Source organism: Danio rerio, chromosome 2 (genome assembly GCF_052040795.2).
Source record: "Danio rerio strain M-AB ecotype USA chromosome 2, GRCz13ab, whole genome shotgun sequence".
In the NCBI taxonomy this organism is placed as follows: Eukaryota; Metazoa; Chordata; class Actinopteri; order Cypriniformes; family Danionidae; genus Danio; species Danio rerio.
In genome coordinates this window covers 2,363,342-2,390,625 of record NC_141022.1, presented here as the reverse complement: position 1 = coordinate 2,390,625, position 27,284 = coordinate 2,363,342, and the positions used below count along the sequence as shown (strand labels likewise).

General features: G+C 35.0%; 1 protein-coding gene across 7 annotated transcripts in view; it reads right to left on the bottom strand.

The window, feature by feature from the left end:
* The window catches only part of adgrl2b.1 (adhesion G protein-coupled receptor L2b, tandem duplicate 1), a 235,089-nt gene that overhangs the window by 75,985 nt on the left and 131,820 nt on the right, over positions 1-27,284 (bottom strand). For all 7 annotated transcript variants that reach the window (NM_001366847.1, NM_001366848.1, XM_087238746.1 and 4 more), the window contains 3 exon segments: positions 2,176-2,361; positions 3,805-3,905; positions 5,339-5,632. In NM_001366847.1, the coding sequence (NP_001353776.1) occupies positions 2,176-2,361; positions 3,805-3,905; positions 5,339-5,632 (581 nt within the window).

The window sequence follows — 27,284 nt, the reverse complement described above, 5'->3', positions numbered from 1 at the left end:
AAAATCAAGGTAAACTATATTCTGGCAATGCACTTTTCTCTTTTGTCTGCTTCTGAAAACACTATTGGTTGGGTTTAGCGAAGGGTTTAGCGAAGGGTTTAGCTCAGCGATTTGCTAGCTGATCCATACCACAAGCTCCGCCTTCTCTTGAACATTTACAAGAAGGACGTGCATCTGAAACGTACAACTAAACACACCCAAGTAACTTATTTCAGATTCGCAAACATGTAAACACCGCCCTCTAGTGGATTAGTCAGCCAAGATGTGCAACGAAACGTAGCTGGAGCAACGTATTTTTGTAAAATTTTAAAAAACATACTTAAACACAAGTTTGACTGCAGTTTGTAGGTGAAATGAACACTAGGGGGCAGTATGATGATATCAACGTTCGTTCCTGTTCACATTAAAGATATTTACTGGGACATATTACTGATGACTAAAGAACTATTTTAGTGCAATTTTTTAACATTTTAACACTGTCTATGATTTGTAATAAACACATCTGTGTCACCTATCTGTCTCCATATGGACACTTTTCTGGTGTTAGGCTGCTCGGGTTCGAGTCTGATGAAGCACGCGTACACAAAAGAAATAAAAGCAATGCAAAATCAAGGTAAACTATATTCTGGCAATGCACTTTTCTCTTTTGTCTGCTTCTGAAAACACTATTGGTTGGGTTTAGCGAAGGGTTTAGCTCAGTGTTTTGCTAGCTGATCCATACCACAAGCTCCGCCTTCTCTTGAACATTTACAAGAAGGACGTGCATCTGAAACGTACAACTAAACACACCCAAGTAACTTATTTCAGATTCGCAAACATGTAAACACCGCCCTCTAGTGGATTAGTCAGCCGAAATGTGCAACGAAACGTAGCTGGAGCAACTTATTTTTGTGAAATTGCTTAAAAACATACTTAAACACATGTTTGACTGCAGTTTGTAGGTGAAATGAACACTAGGGGGCAGTATGATAATATCAACGTTCGTTCCTGTTCACACTAATGATATTTACTGGGACATATTACTGATGAATAAAGAACTATTTTAGTGCAATTCTTTGACATTTTAACACTGTATATGATTTGTAATAAACACATCTGTGTCACCTATCTGTCTCCATATGGACACTTTTCTGGTGTTAGGCTGCTCGGGTTCGAGTCTGATGAAGCACGCGTACACAAAAGAAATAGAAGCAATGTCAAATCAAGGTAAACTATATTCTGGCAATGCACTTTTCTCTTTCGTCTGCTTCTGAAAACACTATTGGTTGGGTTTAGCGAAGGGTTTAGCTCAGTGTTTTGCTAGCTGATCCATACCACAAGCTCCGCCTTCCTCTGAACATCTACAAGAAGGACGTGCATCTAAAACGTACAACTAAACATAACCTAAGTAACGTATTTCAGATTCGCAAAGATGTAAACAGCGCCCTCTAGTGGATTAGTCAGCCGAAATGTGCAACGAAATGTAGCTGGAGCAATGTATTTTTGTGAAATTGCTAAAAAAACATATTTAATCACATGTTTGACTGCAGTTCGTAAGTGAAATGGACACTAGGGGGCAGTATGATAATATCAACGTTCGTTCCTGTTCACACTAATGATATTGTTTCACCTATCTGTCTCAATATGAACACTTTTCTGGTGTTTGGCTGTAGCTCAGTTCATATGGTGTTTGTGCTGCAGAGCGCTCGGGTTCGAGTTTGATGAAGCACGCATACACAAAAGAAATAAAAGCAATGTAAAATCAAGGTAAACTATATTCTGGCAATGCACTTTTCTCTTTTGTCTGCTTCTAAAAACACTATTGGTTGGCTTTAGCGAAGGGTTTAGCTCAGTGTTTTGCTAGCCGATCCATACCACAAGCTCCGCCTTCTCCTGAACATCTACAAGAAGGACGTGCATCTGAAACGTACAACTAAACACACCCAAGTAACGTATTTCAGATTCGCAAACATGTAAACAGCGCCCTCTAGTGGATTTGTAATCAGAAATCCAATCAACCTGGACTAAAGAATAGAATTGCGCAGAGATGTACAAACAAAGAGGCTGAAATTTTCGAGCAGGAATGATCCAGGCATTATATTTATCACGCAACTGAAGAGGCAGTCAGACCAGAACTGTTAGCGTTTTCCTCAACTCAGTCTTTAAACATGTGAGAACTGTGGAGATTGTGTGTACCTTGTTGAAGCTGCGTCCAGGCGAGTCCTTCTGGTCCGGTTTGAGCTCCTGCAGTTGAGCGTCCAGAATGTCCACCAGCTGCTCCATCAGACGCACAGAGGAGCTGACGTCTCCAGCAAACACTGAGCCCTGAGTGTGGTGAGCCAGTTCATTGGCCAGACTCGCTGCGTTCTCACCACTGCGGATCTGAGAAATCAACACAAAACGCACTTTGAAGTCCCTATGAAATCAAAAATAACCATAGTGATTTCATCAGCCCACATTGCTGGTTTTAGGGTGAACGATTCATCTGTGCATTAGGAAATAAACAATAGTTTGCTCTTGTTATTAAAATCTGAAAATGCACTTCCTGAGATTCTGAGATCACACCAGTCTGAGGAATTGGGAGGGGCTAACATACTTAACCACGCCCCTTTAGTGGTCAGTTTAGTCATCAAACAGAAATAATGAGGAGGAGGAGTCTGTAAGGTTGTAATAACCCTTTCACCATCTTTCTGAATAAAACCAACCCGGGCTCATTGTGGAATCGTAGCCCCACGGACGTTTCTGCGGACCGCGATTTACGTCCCTGGAGGTACGTATTCGAGCGTTTTTTGATTTCGCAGATCCGCGAGAGGCCGCTGTGCGCGCTTTTTTGCGTTACGGGTGCCTCTAGGAAGCGTGCACCGTTTGCGCCCGCGCCGTTCTCGCGCAAAAAGCTGCCGGATCGGCCGACTCAGCCGCCCTCCTCTTCCTCCTCCTCCTCCTCCTCCTCCTTCCCTAAACCCGAGCGACGGTTCGCAAAAGCCATCCAGAAAAAAAAAAAAAAAAAAGCAAAAGCCCTCGTCTTCGATTTCGACCGAGTTTTTCGGATCCCGCCGCGTTCTCGCCCTTATTTTTCGGATTCCGTTTTTCGTCTTACCTGATTTCCGGAACCGCTGTTCCCCGGACTCGATCCCGGTCATCGTCCACCGCGGCCGGCTCCTCCTCCGCCTCCTCCGGGGCCTCCGCTCCGCCGACGCAACGCTGTGAGCTAAGCGGACAAACTGATTGCATCGGGAAAGCCCTCCACTCGGAGGCGAGCCGTCGGCCGGCGAGCGCGAAGACGAGGGGCGGAGCGGCGCCACACCGCCCCGCAGCGTTCGCTCGAAAAAAACTAAATGCGGCCTTTACGTACCTCCGGCCACGTAAATCACGGTCTCCAGAAACGTCCGCGGGGCTACGTTTTCAGAATGAGCTTGAGTTGAAAAAACACCTACTTTACTACATCCAATCAGCTCACAGCAGAAAAAAACAAGCCACACCCTCTGTTTCTACATTAATATTACTCTAGGAACTACGACTTTAAGTCATTCACTACACTCATCAGAGTTCTCACCACTGCAGATCTGAGAATTCATCAGAAAATACACATTATACACACAAAATATGTTAAATGTTTCTTAAAAATTAAATATCTTATGTTCAATGGGGGAAAAAGTCCCCCCCCCATACATTTTAAAAGAACATATTTTAGATCAGTAATCACACAAGGTTATCCAAGGTTATCACACCGTCAGAATCTTCTAGCGGTCCATGCTCTGTGTATTGTGAAATAACTCAAGTGTATTGTGCAAAATGGATCTGAAATGACATCGAGCATCATCTGACCTTCTGCGCCACCTGAGCCACCCAGTGTGACGTACAGTTGCTGAGATCGGGACCTTTCGGGTTCCAGACGCCACCGGTCAAGCAGAGGAACAGAGCGATTCCTGGAGGAGCAGACACAACAAACACTCAGTTCAAGATTACAGCAAAATGCAGCTGAAGTCAAAGTTATTAGACTTGCTGTGATATTTAAAAATATTTCCCAAATGATGTTTAACAGAGCAAGGAGTTGTTCACAGTTTTTCCTATAACAGGTTTTCTTCTGGTGTTCTCAGTATTATGTATTTTCGTTTTTTAGTCATGACTAAAACATTTACAGCACTTTGGAAAACATTTGATGTTTTAATGTGCTTTAAAAATAAAGAATGAATGAATGAATGAATGAATGACACAAATGAATGAATGAATGAATGAATGAAACAAATGAATGAATGAATGAATGAATGAATGAATGAATGAATGAATGAATGAAAGACAAAAGAATGTATGAATGAAATAATAAATAAATGAAGGAACAAATGAATGAACAAAAGAAACGATTAAATGAATGAATGAAAAAATTACTTATTAATTAATTAACAAATTTATAAATGAATGAAACAATGAATGACTGAAATGAAGAAAAAGAATAAACGAAAGAATGAATGACAGATGAATGAATGAACGAATAAATGAATGAATGAACAGATGAATGAATTAATGAACAAATGAATGAGAGAATAAATAAATGAAGGAATGAACAAATGAATGAACAAATGAATGAATGAATGAATGAATGAATGAAACGAATGAATGAATGAATGAATGAATGAATGAATGAATGAATGAAAGACAAAAGAATGTATGAATGAAATAATAAATAAATGAAGGAACAAATGAATGAACAAAAGAAACGATTAAATGAATGAATGAAAAAATTATTTATTAATTAATTAACAAATTTATAAATGAATGAAACAATGAATGACTGAAATGAAGAAAAAGAATAAACGAAAGAATGAATGACAGATGAATGAATGAACGAATAAATGAATGAATGAACAGATGAATGAATTAATGAACAAATGAATGAAAGAATAAATAAATGAAGGAATGAACAAATGAATGAACAAATTAATGAATGAATGAATGAATAAAAGATTGAATAAATAAATGACAAATTAACGAACAAGCAAATGAATGAATGAATCAAAGAATGAATAAATTAACGAATTAATGAATGAACAAATGAACGACTGACCAAACAAACGAATGAATAAATGACTGAAGAAATGAATGAATGAAGGAATGATAGAAAGAATGAATGAACGAATTACTGATCAAACAAGCAATTAATCGAATAGATGAATGAATGAATAAATGAACAAATAAACCAACGACTGAATGAACCAATGAATGAACCCATGAATAAATTAAAAGATGAACGAATGAATGAATGAATGAATGAATGAATGAATGAATGAACTAACGAATAAATAAATGAACAAATGAATGAACGAACAAACATTTATATTAATGGAGTGACCCGAAAACGCACCTCGTGTTCCTCTGGGACAGGGCCGCTCCACTGTCAGCCCGCGGTGTGTTTTTGGCCAGGAGATTCCTCTTTTTTCGGTTGGTTCACAGAAGCGTCTGCTGGCGGGCGGTACACTGGCGGCGGCGGTGGGGTCTGCTGGAGGCTCCGGATGCTCCTCGGTCAGAGGGTCTGTGGAGATGCTGGAGTTCAGAGACGGTCTCTGGGTGAAACTGATGCTGAGGGTGGTCTTCAAGACTGCTGGAGTGGATCTTCTGGGAGGAAGAGTAGAGGTGGCGTCATCAGACACCGTCGGTTCTGGAGGAACAAAAGATTGAGATTATCACATTGAAATATCAGAGTTTATATCACTGTAAAAAATATAATAATAATAATTATTATTTAATAATAACAACAACAATATAATAATAATAATAATAATAATAATATAATATAATAATAATGTAATATTAACAGCAATAATATTAATATTAATAATAATAATAATAATTATATAACAACAACAACAACAACAACAATAATAATAATGATAACAACAATATAATAGTAATAATTATATAATAATAATAATAATAATAATAACAATATAATAATAATAATAATAATATAACAATAATAATAAGAACAAAATAATAGTAATAATAATAAAATAATATAATATTAATAATATAATAATAATATAATAATAACAACAAAAAATATAAATCACATTTAAATATAGGAGTTTATATCACTGTAATTAAAATTATTATTTTTATTATTATTATTATTATTATTAATATAATAATTATTACAATCTAATAATAATAATACTACAAATAATCTTAATATTACTATTATTAATAATAATAATAAGAAGAAATATAACAACAACAACAACAATAATAATTATAATAATAATATTAACATAATATTAATATTAATCATATAATGAATCTTCACCTTAATTTTGCATAGGAAATAATATAATATTTGAATAATAATATTGCAGTGCATTTAAAAAACATACACAAGTGTACACAGGCTGTGTTTTGTCTATGACTGATATCAAACAGAGGATTTTTGAGTAAAACAGTTTTCAAGTTAGCTTGTCCGAGTGTTTTTCAGTTCTCCACCGTGTTTGTTTGTGCGCTCCTGTTTCAGACACAAGCGTGACTGCATGGAAATCATCCGTAATAATGAACATCACAAGATGTGAATGTGCTCAGAATAACAGATTTCTGCTCCCTTTCATCTCAGCCAATCAGAACAGACGCCTGATAGAGCCCAAAGAAAACCACACAATTCTATTGGTTGATAGGGCTAAAGCACCGGCCCCTCATGTGTGGTCATGCATATAATAGCTCAGCACCATCTTGTTGAGTGTTTGATACAAGGATAAAGATTTTTAAGGTTTTTCATTCTTGGGGGTGGTGGGAGAAAGCTTTTCAGTGAAGCAGTGACTGTTGATCAGCCACACTGAGAACATTAGGACTTAAACTAAAATAAATACATACATTTAAAATGAATTAATACATAAATTAATAAAAAACATTAAAAATAAATACAAGTAAAAAAATGCCAATTTAAAATAAAAATATTTAAAATAAATAAATAAATGTAAAACAAAAATGAATAAATACATTTAAATAAATAAATTATTTTAAAATAAATGAATAATAAATAATAAAGAAAAGTAAAATAAATAATTGTAAAACAAATAAATTAAAATAAATAAATTAAAAATTAATAAAGTTATAATAAATATATATTTTTAAATTAAACAAATAAAAGTAAAAAATTTTCAAATAAATGAATTTAAAATAAATAAATGAATACATTTAATAAATAAAACTAAAATTACATTTAAAATAAATTAATTTATAATAAAATATTTTTAAAGAATAAATAAATGTGAAAAAAAGTAAAATAAAAAAAATATAATAATACATTTAAAATAAAAAATACACTTAAAATAAATAATTTTAAAATAAATAATTGTAAAATATGCACAAATAAATGAATGTAAAAAACAAATTAATAATTGTAAATTTCAAAATTAAAAAGTAAATAAATATAACAAATGTAAAATAAATTATTGTAAAATAAATAAATAAATACATTTTTTTATGTAAATATGTAAAAAATAAACTAATTTAAAAACAAAAATATTAAAATAAAGTAATGTAAAAAACAAAAATTAATGTGAAATAAATGTATAATAAATTTTAAATAAATTAATTAATTTAATGCAAACAAAAAATTAAATTAAAATAAATAAATAATTTTTAAAATAAATACTTTTAAAGAAATAAAATAAATAAATAAATTCCTCTCGGGATGCAAAGAAATGTGTGATATTATTTCAAAAATGTGCTAAGAATTAATATATCAGTTGTCAGACAGTGAATCCAGCAGCACGCTGTAATATTCAGAAGATTGCACCGAGATCCAGGAGGAATGCTAATAATGCTCAAGCATTCATTTGTCTGGCCACCATTCAGCTGCTTGCAGGACTGGAATTTAATCACAATAACAAAATTACCCAAAAGCCTCTGGGGTCCTGTTTCCACCTGGCATTAACATGCATTCAGATGAGTCTCTTGTGGCCACTTGAGTTCAGATTCAGTAAAGACCTTTCGCTTTTATTTCCTCTCTTTACATGGAAGAATTATTGAGGGAACATACGGAATATAGGAACAAATGTAACCTGTTTTTTACTCTCATTTCATAATGAAGTGCATTGATGCTTTGTGTGAATTCCAGCATTTAGTTGAATAAAGTTAGAATTAATTTGATAGTCAATATTTAAAAAAAAAAATGAAAATCACTGAATTCACACCAGTATTTGAGTCGTTTACTTGTAATGGGATTGAAGAAAGTGCATTTTAACCCTGGAGAATTCCTAAAAACATTTATTTAATTTAGATTTTCTTTTTAAATAGTTTCCTTATTCTGAGCGGTTTACCAATCAATCAACAATATTTATAAAATACAAATAAATAAATAAACAATAAAATAATAATAAATAAACACATAAATAATAAAAAAATAAATATAATATTTTAACTAAAATAAAATGAATAGATAAATGAATAAATAAATATTAAAATTAATAAATAAATTCAACTAAAATTTAAATAAAATAAAAAATAAAATAATAATAATAAAAAACTTTAAAAAAAATAAAATAAAATGTAATAAAATTTAATAAAATTAAATAAAATAAAATAAAATTAAATTAAATAATAATAAATAAAAATAAATTAATTAAATAAAAAGACCCTAGGGACATTTTTGAGCAAAAGCATAATATTTTTTATTTAATTAAATTTATTTAAATAAAGATAATATTCATATAATCTGACTAAAAGGAAATAAATGAAGAAAGCTAAAATTGAAAGCAATTTTCAAATAAGCTCACTCTTATGGTGATATAAATAATAATAATAAAAAATGTAAAACACAAAAATTCATTCATTCATAGATTTTTTTTAAAGACAGCGATATGACATTTGTTTTTTTTATTTTATTTTAGTAATTAATGGCTGCAGTATAAGATATGCTTGAGAGTTAAAGGGACAGATCACCCCCCAAAAATGAAAGGGATCGTTCACCCTCCCAGAAACATCAGTCAGCATTTATTTACTCGCCCTTCGCTTTTCAAAAACCTGTTTGGGTTTCTTTCTTATGTTGAACACAAAAGAAAGTATTTTGAAGAATGCTGAAAACCTGTAACCATTGACTTCCACACTATTTGTTTTATGGATGTCAGTGGTTACCGATTACTAACATTCTTTAAAATATCTTCTTTTTTTGTTTAACAAAACACAGAAACTCAAAGTTTAAGATCACTGGAGGATAAATAAAATGTATTTTAGGGTTGAATTTTCACTTTCCAACTCACTGTAAGGCCAAGGTTTTTGTTTTGTGTGTCATTCAAACATCCTGAAGATTGTTTCACGCTGAGGGGATTTGAGAAAGGTGAAGGCAAACCTTTTTTCTCTGGATTTTAAAAACATTTAAGGATCATTCAAAGAGCTTTCCGTCATTTGTGTTTGACAGTTTAAACAAATAGGGCTGGATCTGGTCTATTATGCTGTCATCTTTAGCACAGGAAAACACACAAAGAAAAGACGACAAAAATCTAAACCTTGCCAGAATGTTTTTGTGTGATGTGCATGTCAAAATACGAGTGCCAAAAGTTATAATATTTATCGAAAGCAAACAAGATGCATATATACAGCGGGGGAAATAATTATTGAACTCTTTTCTCATATTTCTAGAGGTGCCGTTGACTTTGAAATATTCTCCAGATGTTGATAACAACCAAAGAAATCCATATATATGCAAAGAAAACAATATTAATTAGTTTATAAATGAAATGACGTACAGAAAAAGTATTGAACACATGAAGAAAGGAAGGTGTAATTTGGCAGTGAACGCCCAGACAGCAGCTGAAATCTCTCAGTAGTTCTTCAGCAACCCTCTGCCCTTCCTCAGTGTAAATGAATACCAGCTGCTTCAGTCCGACATCCACATTGGATGAAGATGAAGCCAGGGTGGACATTTCAGCAAGACAATGATCTAAAACAGGGGTTCTCAAGACCCCCTCTATGCTCGGAGGTGGCTGTAAGCAAACAAATATTGTAAACAATGGTGCACACACACCAATAGGAACTATACAAACAAGCTTATTGACGACACAAAAGAAGTGCAACAGTCTATGCTTTATAATCAGTATTCATTTGTTTAATCTAATGCTAATCTCACTTAACGAGAATGGCGAGCACAATGTTTATAGCAAAAGGTTTAATTTTGGAGACTTGGAGCCACTTGGAGATCGTCCTCCTTGTTCAGTCGGGGCCTTTATTTTTACTGAGTGCCATTAAGGTGTCAAAGCTTAACATTGTACCGTAAAATCCATCTGCTGCAACTTTTGCTGTGATGTTAATCTAGCATAATAACCCCAGAGGCCGCAATCCAATGGGAAAAAAAATTAATTTGAAAGGCTGATGACTTTTTATGTGCATGTTTTTTAAATCTATTATTTAAATATATTTATAAAAAAAAAAAAAAATATATATATATATATATATATATATATATATATATATATATATATATATATAATTTTTAAATAATATTTACATTTTTAAATGTAAATATTAAATATTATTCATAAATTTTCTTGTCAGCTTAGTCCCTTTATTAATCTATGGTCACCACAGCGGAATGAACCACCAACTTATCCAGCACACATACACTACGGACATTTTAGCCTACCCAATTCACCTGTACCGCATGTCTTTGGACTGTGGGGGGGAAACCGGAGCACCAAGAGGTAACCCACGCGAACGCAGGGAGAACATGCAAACTCCACACAGAAACGGCAACTGAGCCGAGGATCGAACCAGCGACCTTCTTGCTGTGAGGCGACAGCACTACCTACCCCGCCACTGCCTCGCTCATATTAAATATTAATAATATAATATATTAATAATATTAAAATATGATAGTTCTAATTGTTTAATAAAATATATGAGATTTTTTGGAAATCACCAAGCGACCCCCCCTCATTGTCTCTCGACCCGCACTTTGAGAACCACTGATCTAAAACACAGCCAAGGAGACTCTCAGATGCTTTCAGAGAAAGAAAACCAAGCTGTAGAATGGCCCAGCCAATCACCTGACCCCAATCCAATAGAGAATACAAAGTAAAGCTCACATTTGATAGACAAGACCCAGAGAACCAGCAAGATTTTGACCCTCTGTTGAAGTCTGTGAGAAACTCACTCTCATAAATAAAGATCTAATGCAAATTAAATATACCCTATACAGTTAAAGTGAGAATTATTAGCCCACCTTTGATTTTTTTTTCTTTTTTTAAATATTTCCCAAATTATGTTTAACAGAGCAAGGAAATTTTCACAGTATGCCTGATAATATTTTTTCTTCTGGAGAAAGTCTTAATTGTTTTATTTAGGCTAGAAATAAAGCAGTTATTAATTTTTAAACACCATTTTAAGGACAATATTATTAGCCCCTTTAAGCTAGTTTTCGATAGTCTTCAGAACAAACCACTGTTATACAATAACTTGCCTAATTAACCTAACCTGTTTAGCTACCCTAATTAACCTAGTTAAGCCTTCAAATGTCACTTTAAGCTGTATAGAAGTGTCTTGAAGAATATCTAGTCTAATAAAAAACTGGGGGGCTAATAATACAGAGGGGCTGATAATTCTGACTTTAAATGTATATGTAAATATGTTTATTTTGTATATTTTATGTTCATGTGTATTTATACATATGCACATAAATACACACAGTACACCTTAAAAACATGCAAATTAACTAAATTTTAACATTTTTACGGTTTAACTTTATAATTAATGCACAAATATTGACTACGTACACACACACGATATTCATTATGCAGCCAAAACAAGCAAGAACACTAACAGAACAGAAAAACTGAGATGTTCAGAATCTAACAGCTTATTAAAGCTGATAAAGTTTCCCAAACAAGCGTGCTGAACATAATCTGTCTCTTTTCCTCAGCATTATTGGCGTTTGATTATTATTAATGACATCACAGACAGCGGCGTGTCTAACGGTCTGCTTTCAGACTAATGCGCTAATGATCTATTCTGACACGTCGTTAGTTTTGTCTTGTCTGTTTACCATCGCTTAAGACATTACTGACTGTGTTTACATGCATTTAAGCATCAGACAAACACTGGGAAATGCAAGTTTATTTTGCCTGTCACATTCATTTCACAAAGACGCATACAGCTGAAGTCAAATCATGAGCCCCCCTGCATATTTTTACCCCAATTTTCTGCTTAACACATTTCTTAACTTTAACCCTTTGAAAAGAAAAAGTTTAAACAGATAATAGTAAAAACAAATAGTGTTAAAAATCAAACTATGTTTTGTTTCATGCTTGATCTTGCAGATTCACACTCTATAACATCAGAAAGGTCCGACCCTTCCTATCTGAACATGCAGCTCAACTCCTTGTTCAAGCTCTTGTTCTCTCCAGACTGGATTACTGCAACTCTCTACTAGCCGGGCTTCCAGCTAACTCTATCAAACCTCTTCAGCTGCTTCAGAACGCAGCAGCACGAGTGCTCTTTAATGAAGCTAAAAGAGCACATGTCACTCCACTGCTCATCCGTTTGCACTGGCTGCCAGTTGCTGCTCGCATCAAATTCAAAGCTCTGATGTTTGCCTACAAAGCGACTTCTGGCTTTGCTCCTTCTTATCTGCTCTCACTTCTGCAGATGTATGTGCCCTCCAGAAACTTTCGTTCTGTGATTGAACGTCGCCTCGTGGTTCCATCCCAAAGAGGGAAGAAATCACTTTCCCGAACTCTCGCGTTCAATCTGCCCAGTTGGTGGAATGAACTCCCTAACTGCATCAGAACGGCAGAGTCACTCGCTGTCTTCAAGAAACCACTAAAAACTCAACTATTTAGTCTCCACTTCACTTCCTAATCTGCAATTCCCTCTCTGAACCCTCCACTAACTAAATTAATATATATATATATATATATATATATATATATATATATATATATATATATATATATATATATATATATATATATATATATTACTAATGTTTTGCTTCTTACACTTTACACACCTGAAACTTGCCTACAGCACTTATTCATTGTTGCTCTTATAGTTGTGTAAATTGCTTCCTTGTCCTCATTTGTAAGTCGCTTTGGATAAAAGCGTCTGCTAAATGACTAAATGTAAATGTGAATGTCATATAGTTATCTATTTATGTGCTGTGGGTAAATGGTTTCAATCCGGCTACCACAGCAAGTATATTCAAACCTGTGGGATGCACTGCACTTTTTTGAGTTTGGCTGCAGAGCGCTTGGGTTTGAGTCCGGTGAAGCACGCTTGCACAAAAGAGAGAAAAGCAATGTAAAATCAAGGTAAACTACGTGTTCGCAATGCACTTTTCTCTTCCGTATGCTTCTAAAAACACTATTGGTTGGGTTCAGTGAAGGGTTTAGCTCAGTGTTAAGCTAGCCGATCTGTATGACAACCTCTGCTTTCTCCTAGACGTCTACAAGAAGGACATGTATCAGAAACGTACAACAAAACACACTTATGTAATGTATTTCAAAAAAAGTGTAGGCAGCGCCCTCTAGTGGATTTGTCATCAGAAACGTGCAACGAAACGTACCCAGAGCAACGTGTTTTTAGTATATTTTGCAAAAAGGGGTAGACTGACATAAATGATGCCTGCAAATTACACTGAAAAGGAAAAACTTAAATGCCACACAGTGTATTATGTTTGTGAAGGGAATGAATATGTACTTGCAAACGGAGTAGTATCAATACTACTGACATCATTATAGCATTAAATGAGCATGTAGAATCAGATCACATGTCAACTGAGAGGACTGTTATGGCTTTTACCCATTTCATCTTCTTTCTCTGTGGAAATATAAAGCGACTTGACGAAATTAAACCCAACAGGATCTTCACATTACAGTAATAAGACGACAGAGCTCTGCGATTACACTGAAAATCTGCACCAAGCGAGGTCAACCACATGCAAGTTTTCACCTTTATACTTTAGTGCAGATTGCAGAGTGCAGATGCTGTAAATATTTGCTTTTGAGACTCTGAAGTCAAAATGAATGTTTTCTGTGTAGTAAAATTGGATCGTAGAGCTAATAGTTTTTTTTTGTTTTTACCTCTGAGACTCAGGACAAATATTTGTGTATGGAGTCAGATCAGTCTCAAAAATGTATACATTTACAAAATACAATTCATACATGCACATCACGATTTACATTTACAGAATCCAATTTGTAAATTCAAAACACAGTTCATCAATACAACATCAAAATTCGTAAATTCACAAGTAAAGATCATTTGTGTATTTACGAATCGTGTTTTTTATTTTCAAATCTGATTTTTGTATTTACGAATTGTGTTTTAAATTCACGAAGTGAATTTGTGTATTTATGAATTGTGTTTTGAACTGACGAATTGGACTTGTGTATGATTTATAAGAACTATAATTAGTAAATTTATATTTTGCACAATTTATAAATACACAAATCCAATTTGTCAATTCAAAACACAATTCGAAAATACACAAATTCACTTCGTGAATTTAAAACACAATTCGCAAATACGCGAATCCAATTCGTAAATTCAAAACATGATTTATAAATACACAAATCCAATTCCTTAATTCAAAACACGATTCGTAAACACACATATCCAATTCGTAAATTCAAAACACGATTTGTAAATACACAAATCCAATTCGTAAATTCAAAACACGATTTGTAAATACACAAATCCAATTCGTTAATTCAAAACACGATTCGTAAACACACAAATCCAACTCGTAAATTCAAAACACATTTCGTTAATAGACAAATTCAATTCGTTAATTCAAACCGCGATTCGTAAATACACAAATACAATTCATCAATTCAAAACACGATTCGTAAATACACAAATCCAATTCGTTAATTCAAACCACGATTCGTAAATACACAAATCCAATTCATCAATTTAAAACACGATTCGTAAACACACAAATCCAACTCGTAAATTCAAAACACATTTCGTTAATAGACAAATTCAATTCGTTAATTCAAACCACGATTCGTAAATACACAAATCCAATTCATCAATTCAAAACACAATTCGTAAATACACAAATCCAATTCGTTAATTCAAAACACGATTCGTAAATACACAAATCCAATTCGTTAATTCAAAACATGATTCGTAAATACACAAATCCAACTCGTAAATTCAAAACACATTTCGTTAATAGACAAATTCAATTCGTTAATTCAAACTACGATTCGTAAATACACAAATCCAATTAGTCAATTAAAAAAAAAACGATTCCTAAAAACACAAATCCAATTTGTCAATTAAAAAAATGATTCGTAAATACACAAATTCAATTAATTTTGCAAAAATATTTTATTTGTGAATTCATGAATTGTGTGTTGTATTTATGAATTGTTTTGAATTTACTAATTGTATTTTGTAAATGTGAATTGTGCTGTGCATGAATGAATTTGATTTTGTATATGCGTTGTTTTTGAAATTGTCCTGCCTCCATGTTTTTATTCTTTTACAGAAAAGACAGCTGAGCATGTTGGTTATTACATTTTTATCTCGTTTTGAAATGTGTTTTTTTAAATGCTGTCTGCGTTGCCAGATGCTCCACTTCCAGACCCCTAGAAATATTTATTCACTGTCAACTTTTTAGGTAATTGAAAACGGGCTGATTGCCAGTGTTCAACAAATAAATTAACAAATTAGTTGCGAGTAAACTCAACATAAGTCTGCAACATGGAGGACGGTAAATATTGCCACAAACAGCACATACTTTCCCATTGTTGTAACAGTCGAGAGCTTTCTCCAGCATCTCGGGTGTTTTCTGACTCTGTTATATGCAGAAACAAAAGCAGAATTCTTCCAGATTGGTGGTTTGGAAGAAAGCCCAGTGTGTGTGTGTGTGTGTGTGTGTGTGTGTGTGTGTAACCACTAATTTACAGGTAGTGTTGTCAAAATACCAGCATTACTGTGGTGTCTGCATCAGTTCCAGCACTTTTTTTTCTATGTGCCAGTTTTGATAACCAGAGTAAAAATAAATACTTGACTATTATAAGTGACATATTCGACAACAGCAGGTCTAAAAGAATAAATAAATCTGCTTTTGCACTAATGCTTAGTTTTTGTTTGTTTATTATTCCTTCACTGTGCCCATATAAGGTGCATGATGGATGATTTTTTAAGAAAAAAAAAGCCCATTCTAACTCAGAAATTTTATATGTCCTAAAAATATTACATTTATAAAGTAAAATTCATGCATGCACAGCACAATGCACATCAACAAAATTCAATTTGTAAATTCAAAACACAATTCAGATGAACAGAAATTAGGGAAAAATATAAAATAATTAAAATTTTAAAATAATTCTGACTTAAGCAGGTTGCACACCAGAAGCGCCGCTCGGCGCCGCGACACGGCGCGTACATGACAGTTTAAGGTATCACACACCAGACGCGCACATTAGCATGATATTTAACATGAAACTAATCAGATGGCACTCTGTGGCGCGGCTGACAAATGAACTGCGTCCTGAGCCGTCGCCGGGCGCCGCCGACAGCCGCCGACTTGCGCTTCTGGTGTGCGACCTGCGCTTCTGTGGCGCTTCTGGTGTGCGACCTGCTTTACACAATTCATTAAGCTTTTCGTGAAGTCAAAAGGTAATCAGATAACATGGTTAAGTAAAAAAAGAAAAAAAAAGAAATGCATTTTTGCCAGAACATCAAAAAATAAATTATATATATATTAGGGCTGCACAGTATATTGTTTAAGCATTGATATTGAAATGTGCGCATCTGCAATAGTTACATATACTCAAGGGTGCCGCTAGGGGGGGTAGTGTTAGGACAATTCTAAAGCCTGGTTTATACTTCTGCATCAAGTGACCGGCGTGACCCACGGCGCATGCAACGCGCGTGGCTGTGCATTTATACTTCTGCTGCTGTCTCTGTTGGTCTGCATTAACACTTCCGATACGCTAGTGGGCAGTTAATGGTGTTAATGCTTCTCTGTGTCGAGTTTCTTCGCTGCTGTTTTGCTTTTCCTGAACACTTCCTGGATGTACAAGTGGCTCAAACTCGCTCATTTTGAGGCAGGAACCGGCGGACGTGCAACAACTTTAACTATGAGGTAAACACAAAACAAAACTTTCCATCAGGAGCTTCTTAACGGGACTCCACACTTGTAAACAATCGCTCCATTGGGCTCGCGTCCAGCTCGCACCATTCGCGCGGCTCTCGGTCCCGCCCAGACTTGTCAGCGCTACCAAGCCGACCAATCACAGAGCTTGCGCTACGCGTCGTTGCAACGTGTAGTTACAATTTTTGAGAGGTGCACGTCAGCGACGCCGACGGCCATGGCGAAGGGCTATGCGTCAGCGCCGTAGCATACGCGTGCGTTTGATGCAGAAGTATAAATCATCCTTAAGGGTTCAAACCTTCTGGGGGCTTCCAGAGACATTACAAAGGGCCCGCGCAACATCCCCCCACACCCGCTGTTCACCTTCATGTGCGATCAAGCACCGCCCTTGCCATTCACTATCATCCGCAATCAACTCTGTATATATATCTCAATATATATACACGAGAACAGAAACATTTTTCTGATTATTTAATTTTATGTAAAGTGCTCAGCATGATTGAGTTCACTCCATTTTGAAAATGAATATGTTTCTACATTTCTCAGTGAATATAGGCAAAGTATTTTGGTGCAATTAAAAAAAATCTGATTTATTCAACAGATATATTTATTATATATAATAAATATTATATATAATATTAATTATAAATTATAAAATATATAATAATATTTTGGTCACCAAACATATTTGGAAATTGAAAGATAATCCAATTAAATTCAAGCAAAATATTGAAACAAAAAATTACAACCAACAAAATTTCAAATAAATTTTCTATTTTTTTAAATGTGTATTTAATATTTTTCTTAAACAGATTAATTTGGCTGTACTAGTTTTTGGAGCGCTATTGTAAGTTATTTCGTTAGATGAGCTCCAGATTTGGCTTCAGTGCTGAATATATGCACAAATATAATACTGTAAAGCTTCCTATTAAAAATATGAATGTAAAAGAGAGATGTGGAGAGGTGAGGGCTCATATATGCTGAGCTCCATATATAATAAACTGAGAAATGTTTCTGTTCTCATTAAAGCAGAAAATACCAACGTTTTCCTTTGGGGCTTAATTTGAAGCTGTAAAATGGATAATCAATTGCAATATATCCCAGAATATTGCAATATATTAACAATAATCACAATAATATTGTATTGTGACGCAAGTCTAATGATACTATTATATTGTGCATACTCTGGTGATTCCCGTTCCTACTAGAAGTATATTGGGGTCAATAAAAAAGTTATTGAGTTTCTGAAGATTTAGAAATGCAATAATTTATCACTGAAGATGGAGAGCCTTAGTTTAGTGTTCATGAAGAAGAAAATAAGCGTTAAATGTCAACCATCTGACATTAAAACTATTAATACCAGCTGCTATAAGCGTCATTTAAAGGGATAGTTCACCCAAAACTGAATATTTAGCACTATTAACTCTTCCTCATGTGGTTTATTAGTGTCTTCTGTTGAACATTAAATATATTTTAAAGAAGGTTAGAACCACTGGCTTATTGGTGAAGTAGCAGCTTTCTCTATTTTGTAATTCATGTTTTTTTCTGCATTATGGGATTTTAAAGTGCTAAATTATCTGGATTGATGTTATTTGGTTTTGTTTATAATGCTAAAAAAACATTGCAATAAACCGCCAGTATATTTTCTGTTATTTTACAGCCTTATTTGTCTATATCAGTGGTTCTCAAACTATTTTCACCAAGTACCACCTCAAAAAAAAAAAAGGTCTCTTCAAGTACCACCAAAATGACCAGTATTAAAATGAAGTAACGTAGTTGGCCAAATTAAGCAGCTACAGCACTGCACAGTTCCAAAACGAGGCATATTCATACCTGTACAACTTGACCACGTGACTGGCGGAGCAGCATTCTGAAAAGTTAAGATGTTTTCGACTGGGCACGCCTGGAATACACAAGCGCGTCGTGCTAAAGTTTCTACTTATTTTGCTTGCCTGTGGGTTAAATTTTGTACAATTTTTCTAAATAAAAAAAAAATCTAAGTAAATGATTGTTCAGACTCAGATAATGAAAAAAAATTTTGTGCAGCCCGGTACTAGATGATTTACCGTACGTTCACACCGAAAGCGGCGACAGCGTCAAAGTAGCCGGAAGTCATTCATTTTCAATGAGAGCCGGCGGCGATAAGCGGTGAGGAGCAGCGCGGCGCGTCTTCGCCGGCGTGAGGGTTGAGGAGAGTTGAAATGAAGTCAGCTTTATGGTAATGAGCTATGACGCGGTTCGGCGGCAAGCAATCAGAATGAAGACGTCCATCGCTTGATAGCAGTTCAGGGAACTCAGACCTGTGAACTTTGGTTCCGACCACAGTTGTTCCCAAGGGTTTGATTATTGCGGTCGCCGGATTTCCAATTATTTCCAATTTTTTCCTACAGGAAGATACATTAAATAAGTTACTGGCGAGTTACTGATGTTCATTAATGTTATATAACTTTATCTTAAAAAAGCGGGAATCTCACGCGATGTGACAGTACAAAACAGTACTGCTGCTTCAGGATATTTCAGACATATGGACACATATTGGATAAATAGAGCAAAGCCACACCACACGCAACTTGATCTTCCATTGTTAAATGAATTTGATAAGAAGTGCACAACATTTTCACGCTAGAAACATGCTTTATGCAGGAATGTAACTGATATGCTGCAACGGCTCCTTTAAATACGAGATCAATGTAGCGAGTTTTGACGCTCTCGCCGCAGGAGCTGAAGGCAGAGAGCGTTGTCGCCAGGGCGGCCAGAGCGACCTTGGACGCTCTCGCCGCTTTCTGTATCTGCTCTGCAAGCACCACGCACCTCTTTCTTTCTTTCTTTCTTTCTTGATTTTTAGCAGCTGATGACGGATGCGTTAAAATGAACATTTTAAGCACAGCGCGTTGAGGTAGGCTTTAAAGAACAGCTAATGCTGATCACATCGGTGTTATCGAACGCATCAAATGATTCAAATTGTATTCATTTTTTCTTTCATTACTCAGTGATTCCTCCGTGTGTAGAAGTAAAGCCTGCGTACCACTAGCGGTGCATGTACCACAGTTTGAGAACCACTGGTCTATATATATTATTTCTTATACATTATATTATTATTTCCATTAAAGTCACTTTGTTGAAAGAGTAAAAGTGGACAGAGCTAAGATCGACACCCCATAATGTAATTCACAACCAGAAATAAATGGAAAACAAACAAAATATGTTGACAATACAGTGTAGGAAAACTATTGAATCCAATGGTTACAGGTTTCCAACATTCTTCAAAATATCCTCCTTTGTGTTCAACAGAAGCAAGAAAAACCCAGAAATGTTTCAAATAAATAAAAGGTGGGTAAATGATGCCAGAATATTCACTTTTGGATGAACGATCCCTTTAACAAGGCTCCCATGTTTTTGTGTACATGGTTTGCGATTCTCATGTAGAGTCTTGTTTCACTTTCTGCGTTGTCTTGTTTTCAGTCTTTGAAGTTTGACTTCACGGTTTGCATTATGCATTAACAGACAGATATTTCTCAGCTTCACCTCAAGGCTACAAATAAAGTTCATAATAATACTTGTGTTTCTGTGAAGTGCAAAAACAATCAGCTTGTTTGCTGAACTTAAAATACAAAGCATTTTCTTTTCCTCTTCTGAGACATGAAACAGTAAAACTGAGAACAGCTGGAGCTGTGAAGATCATAAATATTTTTAAATCATTTATAAATATCATAAATATTTTCACTAAATGAAATGGATTCGAGTATATTTGAATGGTGTTTTGAGTTGACGAACTTGATTTGTATATTAATGAATCATGTTTTGCATTTACATATTGGATTTGTGCATTTATGAATCGTGTTTTAAATTAATTAATTCGATTTGTTCGTTTACGAATCGTGTTTTGAATTTACAAATTAGATTTGTGTATTTTTGAATTAACAAATTGGATTTCCGTATTTACGAACCGTGCGTTGAATTAAGGAATTGGATTTGTGTATTTACATATTGTGATTGAATTTACAAATTGGATTTGTGTATTTTTGAATTAAACATTTGGATTTGTCTATTTACGAATCGTGTTTTGAATCAACGGATTGAATTTGTGTATTTATGAGTTGTGATTGAATTTATGAATTGGATTTGTGTATTTACGAATCGTGTTTTGAATTTACGAATTGGATTTGTGTATTTACGAATCGTGTTTTGAATTTACGAATTGGATTTGTGTATTTATGAGTTGTGATTGAATTTATGAATTGGATTTGTGTATTTACGAATCGTGTTTTGAATTTACGAATTGGATTTGTGTATTTACGAATCGTGTTTTGAATTTACGAATTGGATTTGTGTATTTACGAATCGTGTTTTGAATTTACGAATTGGATTTGTGTATTTACGAATCATATTTTCAATAAACGAATTGCATTTGTGTATTTACGAATCATATTTTGAATTTACGAATTGGATTTGTGTATTTACGAATCATATTTTATATTTACGAATTGGATTTGTGTATTTGCAAAACATATTTAGAATTTGCGAATTGGATTTGTGTACTTTTGAATTAACAAATTAGATTTGGATATTTACGAATCATCTTAAATTTAAAAATTAGATTTGTGTATTTTTGAATCATATTTTGAATTTACGGATGGGATTTTTGTATTTACGAATCAAATTTTGAATTTACGAATTGGATTTGTGTATTTACGAATCGTGTTTTAAATTAACGAATTGGATTTGTGTATTTATGAACCGTGTTTTATTAATGTGAATTGTCTTTTAGATGTTTGAATCATAATTTAGAAATGTATTATTTTTGAGACTGATCTGGCTTCATATTATAACACTTCGGTGGACACACACCCTTATTCCATAATGTGTGTGTGTGTGAACGTGTTTTTGTGACATATCAGGACACGAATCTGCATAATGACATAGGTATGACACAGGTATTACAAAAAGGAGGTGAAATATGAGGACATTGGTGACGTCCTCGTTTCTCAAAATGCTTATGAATCCTACAGAATGAGTTTAATCAGAGAGTAAAGCTCCACACAGTCTCCTGTGATGGTTGGGTTTAGGGGTGGGGTGAGGGCAATACAATATACGGTTTGGACAGTATAAAATGAATGGAAACCTATGTAATGTCCCCACTTTTCACAAAAACAAACGTGTGTGTGTGTGTTTCTCCTCAGAAAAGGGAACCCTGCTTTAGTTCGAACTAAAACAACGGCATTTTATTCTTGTTCCTGTGCAGAGATCTAGATCTGAGATAAACTGGGTAATGGGGTTAGTAGCACTGAAGCTGCTACTAAATCTCATACCCTATGCAGTCTGATGCTCAGGTAATACTCCTAAAGAAAATGAAAAGTGGAGAGTTTCTTAAAATGATGTTAGCCTGACTCAATTCAGTGGTTATGCATATAGTTTATAGGTTTAGTGACGTTGCTTTAAGCCTTTATCTGACGAGGAACTGTATATGATCTCTTTATTTACATCAGTTACAATATCTTTTATTTGATGTCCTAAAAGTCTTGTAATGGGGCAGAACGGTGGCTCAGTGGTTAGCACTGTCACCTCACAGCAAGAAGGTCGCTGGTTCGAGTCCTAGCTGGGCCTGTTGGCGTTTCTGTGTGGAGTTTGCATGTTCTCCCAGGGTTCACGTGGGTTTCCTCCGGGTGCTTCGGTTTCCCCCACAGTCCAAACACATGAGCTATAGGTGGAAAAGTTGGTGGTTCATTCCACTGTGGTGGCTACTGGTGAATAAAGGGACTACGTTGAAGAAAAATGAATAAGCATTACTCTCTGAGCCACCGTGCCGCACAATATTAAACAATTAGGACCAAACTCAACCCAATGTTTAGGTTAATCTATAGTTATTTGGTTTTAAATAACCCAGCATTTCTTAAGAGCTCAATAATGATTTGCTTAAGTTCAAACTGACCATCAAGATTATGGTGGGTAAAAAAAGAGTGATTTGAATAACTCCAAATACGGCTTTGTTTTGTTGTTGCCAGACGGGCGGTCTGAGTATTCCTGCTAATCTACTGGAATTTCCACCCTTTCTAGGGCTTACAGAGAACGGTCTGAAAGCAACAACAGAAAAAAAAATCAAGCGATCAGTAATTCTGTTGGCAAACCTGCTCTGTTGATGCCAGAGGACAGAGAGAAACAGCCAGAATGATTTGAGCTTAAAGAAAAGCCAAAGCAACTCGAATAAAAAGAGCATTTCTATATAAAACACCACACTGAATTCCTAAAGCTCTCGGCTGCCTTGTGGCGACTGCGTTCATCTCAAGTCATATAAGTTGAAGTCAAAATTATTCGCCCTCCCGTGAATTTCTTCTTTAAATATTTCCCAAATGATGTTAAACAGATTCAGGAATTTTTCACAGTATTTCCTATAATATTTTTTCTTCTTATTTGTTTTATTTAGACTAGGATAAAAGCAGTTATTAATATATATCTACAGTTGAAGTCAGAATTATTAGCCCCCCTGAATTATTAGAGCGCTTATTTATTTTTTCCTCAATTTCTTAATGGAGAGAAAATTTCTTCAACACATTTCTAATCATAATAGTTTTAATAACTCATCTCTAATAACTGATTAATGTTATCTTTGCCATGATGACAGTACATAATATTAGAGTAGAGATTCTTCAAGACACTTCTATACAGCTTAAAGTTACATTTAAAGGCTTAACTGGGTTAATTAGGGTAACTAGGCAGGTTAGGGTAATTAGGCAAGTTATTGTATAATGATGGTTTGTTTTGTAGATTATCGAGAAAAAATATAGCTTAAAGGGGCTAATAATTTTGTCCCTAAAATGGTGTTTAAAAAATTAATAACTACTTTTATTCTAGCCGAAATAAAACAAATAAGACTTTCTCCAGAAGAAAAAATATTATCAGACATACTGTGAAAATGTCTTTGCTCTGTTAAAAATAATTTGGGAAATATTTAAAAAAGAAGAAAAAAATTTGAAGGGGGCTAATAATTCTGACTTCAACTGTATATATATTTTTTATATTTTATTTATAAATTGTGAAACATTAAAAAAATATACAAAGACATAAACATGTAACAATAAGCAAATACACTGAAGAGTATTTAAAGCAAATAATAATAATAAAAATAAATACATAAATAATAATAAATAAAAATAAATAGATAAATAAATAAAAAGCAACAACACAAGTGCAACCCTATATACAGAAAAAAAACAAGTCTACACTGTGTTGACCAGAAAGTGTCCTGTAAAAGCTGGGCATTAGGGGGTGGGGACTCAATCAGAAGCAGCAGGGTAGAGCTGAAGAGTTTGGACATATTTGCGAAGGGGTTCCCACAATTTAATAAAAATAGTGCTAGTTCAGTGAAGAGAGTACCTAATTGTTTTTCTAATTTCATAAAATAAAGAACATTTCTTATCCAACAAGTGTGAGAAGGAGGGTGAGGGCTCTTCCAGTTCAGAATTAATCGTCTAGCCAGAAGGGTTAAGAAAGCTACAAAGTCTACAAAATGAGAGGGTAGAGTGTGGTCGGGCGGATGAACCCCAAATAAACCAATAATTGGACATGGTGGGATATCAACAATGGTAATAGCTGATAGCAAGAGGAATATTTGTCTCTAAAAGGAAAGAGTTATTAATATTTTAAACCCATTTTAGGGTCAATATTATTAGCTTCTTTAAGCAATATTAGTTTTGGATTGTCTCCAGAACAAACCACTGTTATACAATGACTTGCCTAATTACCCTAACTTTACCCTAATTACCCTAGTGAAGCCTTTTAATGTCATTTTAAGCTGAATACTAGTGTCTTGAAGAATATCTAGCCTAATATTATTTACTGTCATCATGGCAAAGAGTAAATAAATCAGTTATTAGAGATGAGTTATTAAAACTATTATGATTAGAAATGTGTTGAGCAAATCTTCCCTTCGTTAAACAGAAATACACAGGCTGATAATTCTGACTGGATATGTTGTTCTTCGCTGAAGTGGAAAACAAACTGAGCGACTGAGCGAGGGAAAATAAATGGAGGTAAAAACGTCTTGTCAGTGGCCGTTGCGTGGTGTTTGACATCTCCAGGCTTGTGCCTCTACAATTTTCTTTTTATTATGCCAGGTAATTTCACCGCCTGCCAGCAGGAGGATTCGCAGGCCATTGTCCATCAGAGCTCTCAGCGAAAGTAGCCTCAATTAGCTGTCATTTCAGTCGGTGTCACTAAAAAGTGCGGGGGGAAAAAAGCAGAACGCACAGCCTATCAAAGGACGAGACCACTCAGCGATTAAGAATAACAGCGGTTTTGCACTGAAGAGCAATCCTCAATGGTCTGCGCAGAAATTGGGATTTCAAGAGGAAAAGTGGCGAGACGGCTAAACAAATCTGTCACATAACTGACGCCGGCTCTTGCTTATTATCGCACTGGAGCCACGACAGACTAAAACCTGAAGAAAAGGAGGGGAAAATGGCATCAATTTGTTTCTTTCAGGCAAGCAAGCATCGAGGTTTACCAAATGCAAATGTAGTTTTTGTCTAAAAAGTTTCCTTCGGTTGTGGGTCATCACTTGGTTTATAACAGATTAGTTTCAGAATTAACACATTTACAAAGCACACTCACCGGCCACTTTATTAGATACACCTGTCTAACTGCTTGTTAAAGCAAATCAGCCAATCACATGGCAGCAGCTCAGTGCATTTAGGCGTGTAAACATGATCAAGACGATCTGCTGCAGTTCAAAGCGAGCATCAGAATGGGGAAGAAAGGAGATTTAAGAGACTTTGAACGTGGCATGGTTGTTGCTGCCAGACGGGCTGCTCTGAGTATTTCAGAAACTGCTGATCTACTGGGATTTTCACGCACAACCATCTCTAGGGTTAATAGAGAATGCTCCGACAAAGAGGAAATATCCAGTGAGCGGCAGTTCTGTGGGTGCAAATGCCTTGTTGATGCCAGAGGTCAGAGGAGAATGGCCAGACTGGTTCCAGCTGATAGAAAGGCAACAGTAACTCAAATAAGCACTCGTTACAACCGAGCTCTGCAGAAGAGCATCTCTGAACACACAACACGGCCAACCTTGAGGCGGATGGGCTACAGCAGCAGAAGAGCACACCGGGTGCCGCTCCTGTCAGCTAAGAACAGGAAACTGAGGCTACAATTCACACAGACTCACCAAAACTGGACAATAGAAGATTGGAGAAACGTTGCTGCTCTGATGAGTCTCCATTTCTGCTGCCATATTCAGATGGTCGGGTCAGAATTTGGCCTCAACATCATGAAAGCATGGATCCATCCTGCCTTGTATCAGCGGTTTAGGCTGCTGGTGTTGGTGTAATGCTGTGGGGGAGATTTTCTTGGCACACTTTGGGTCCATTAGTACCAATTGAGCAACCAGAGGCTAGATTTTATTACCATAAATTATATATGATTTTTTTTTTAACGTGTGGTAATTTGCAGAAATGAAAACACAAAACCATGCAGAAGTGATTATACTACTGGTAAATGTTTTGTTGGGTCAACATATATTAGGGCTGTGCAATTAATCGAAAATCCGATTTCGATTATGGCTTCTAACGATTATGAAAAACCATTAATCGAGATAAACAATTATTGCATCATGGCGCGAAAGACCGCGTGCTTATGTGTGTGTGCAACACGCGCACACGCATAAGCACGCGGTCAGCATTCGGTCTCATTCGGACACTAGACGAGCAGAGGAGCGCAGACATCTAAAGTAATCTTAACGTGAGCGCTTTAATGGTCAAATAGGTGTCAAAACGCGGTGATTAGTGATTATACATATTAACCCTCATTTGCGTAATAAACAAACGAGTTGAAAATCAAAAGACACGTGAAAGAGAAACCATTAAAGTGACAGTGCGAAATGCTGCCGCCTGTTTTATCATTAATCCAACGACGAGAACATCCTTACCGCTCCTGACTGAAGGATTTTTGTAGCTAAAGTGTTTTTCTTACAGTGAAGATGCTTAAATCACAGTTTGTTTTATATTTTTATTCTATTGTATTTATTTCTCTTTCCTTTGCAGGGTGGAAAATAACTGTATATGTATATATTTGTTGAAGTCAGAATCTCCAGAATATTAGCAACCCTTTTCCTCCAGTTTCTGTTTAATGGAAAGAAGTTTTTTTTTAACTGATTTCTGAACACAACAGTTTTGATATATCATGTCTAATTACTGATTTGTTTTATCTTTGCTATGATGACAGT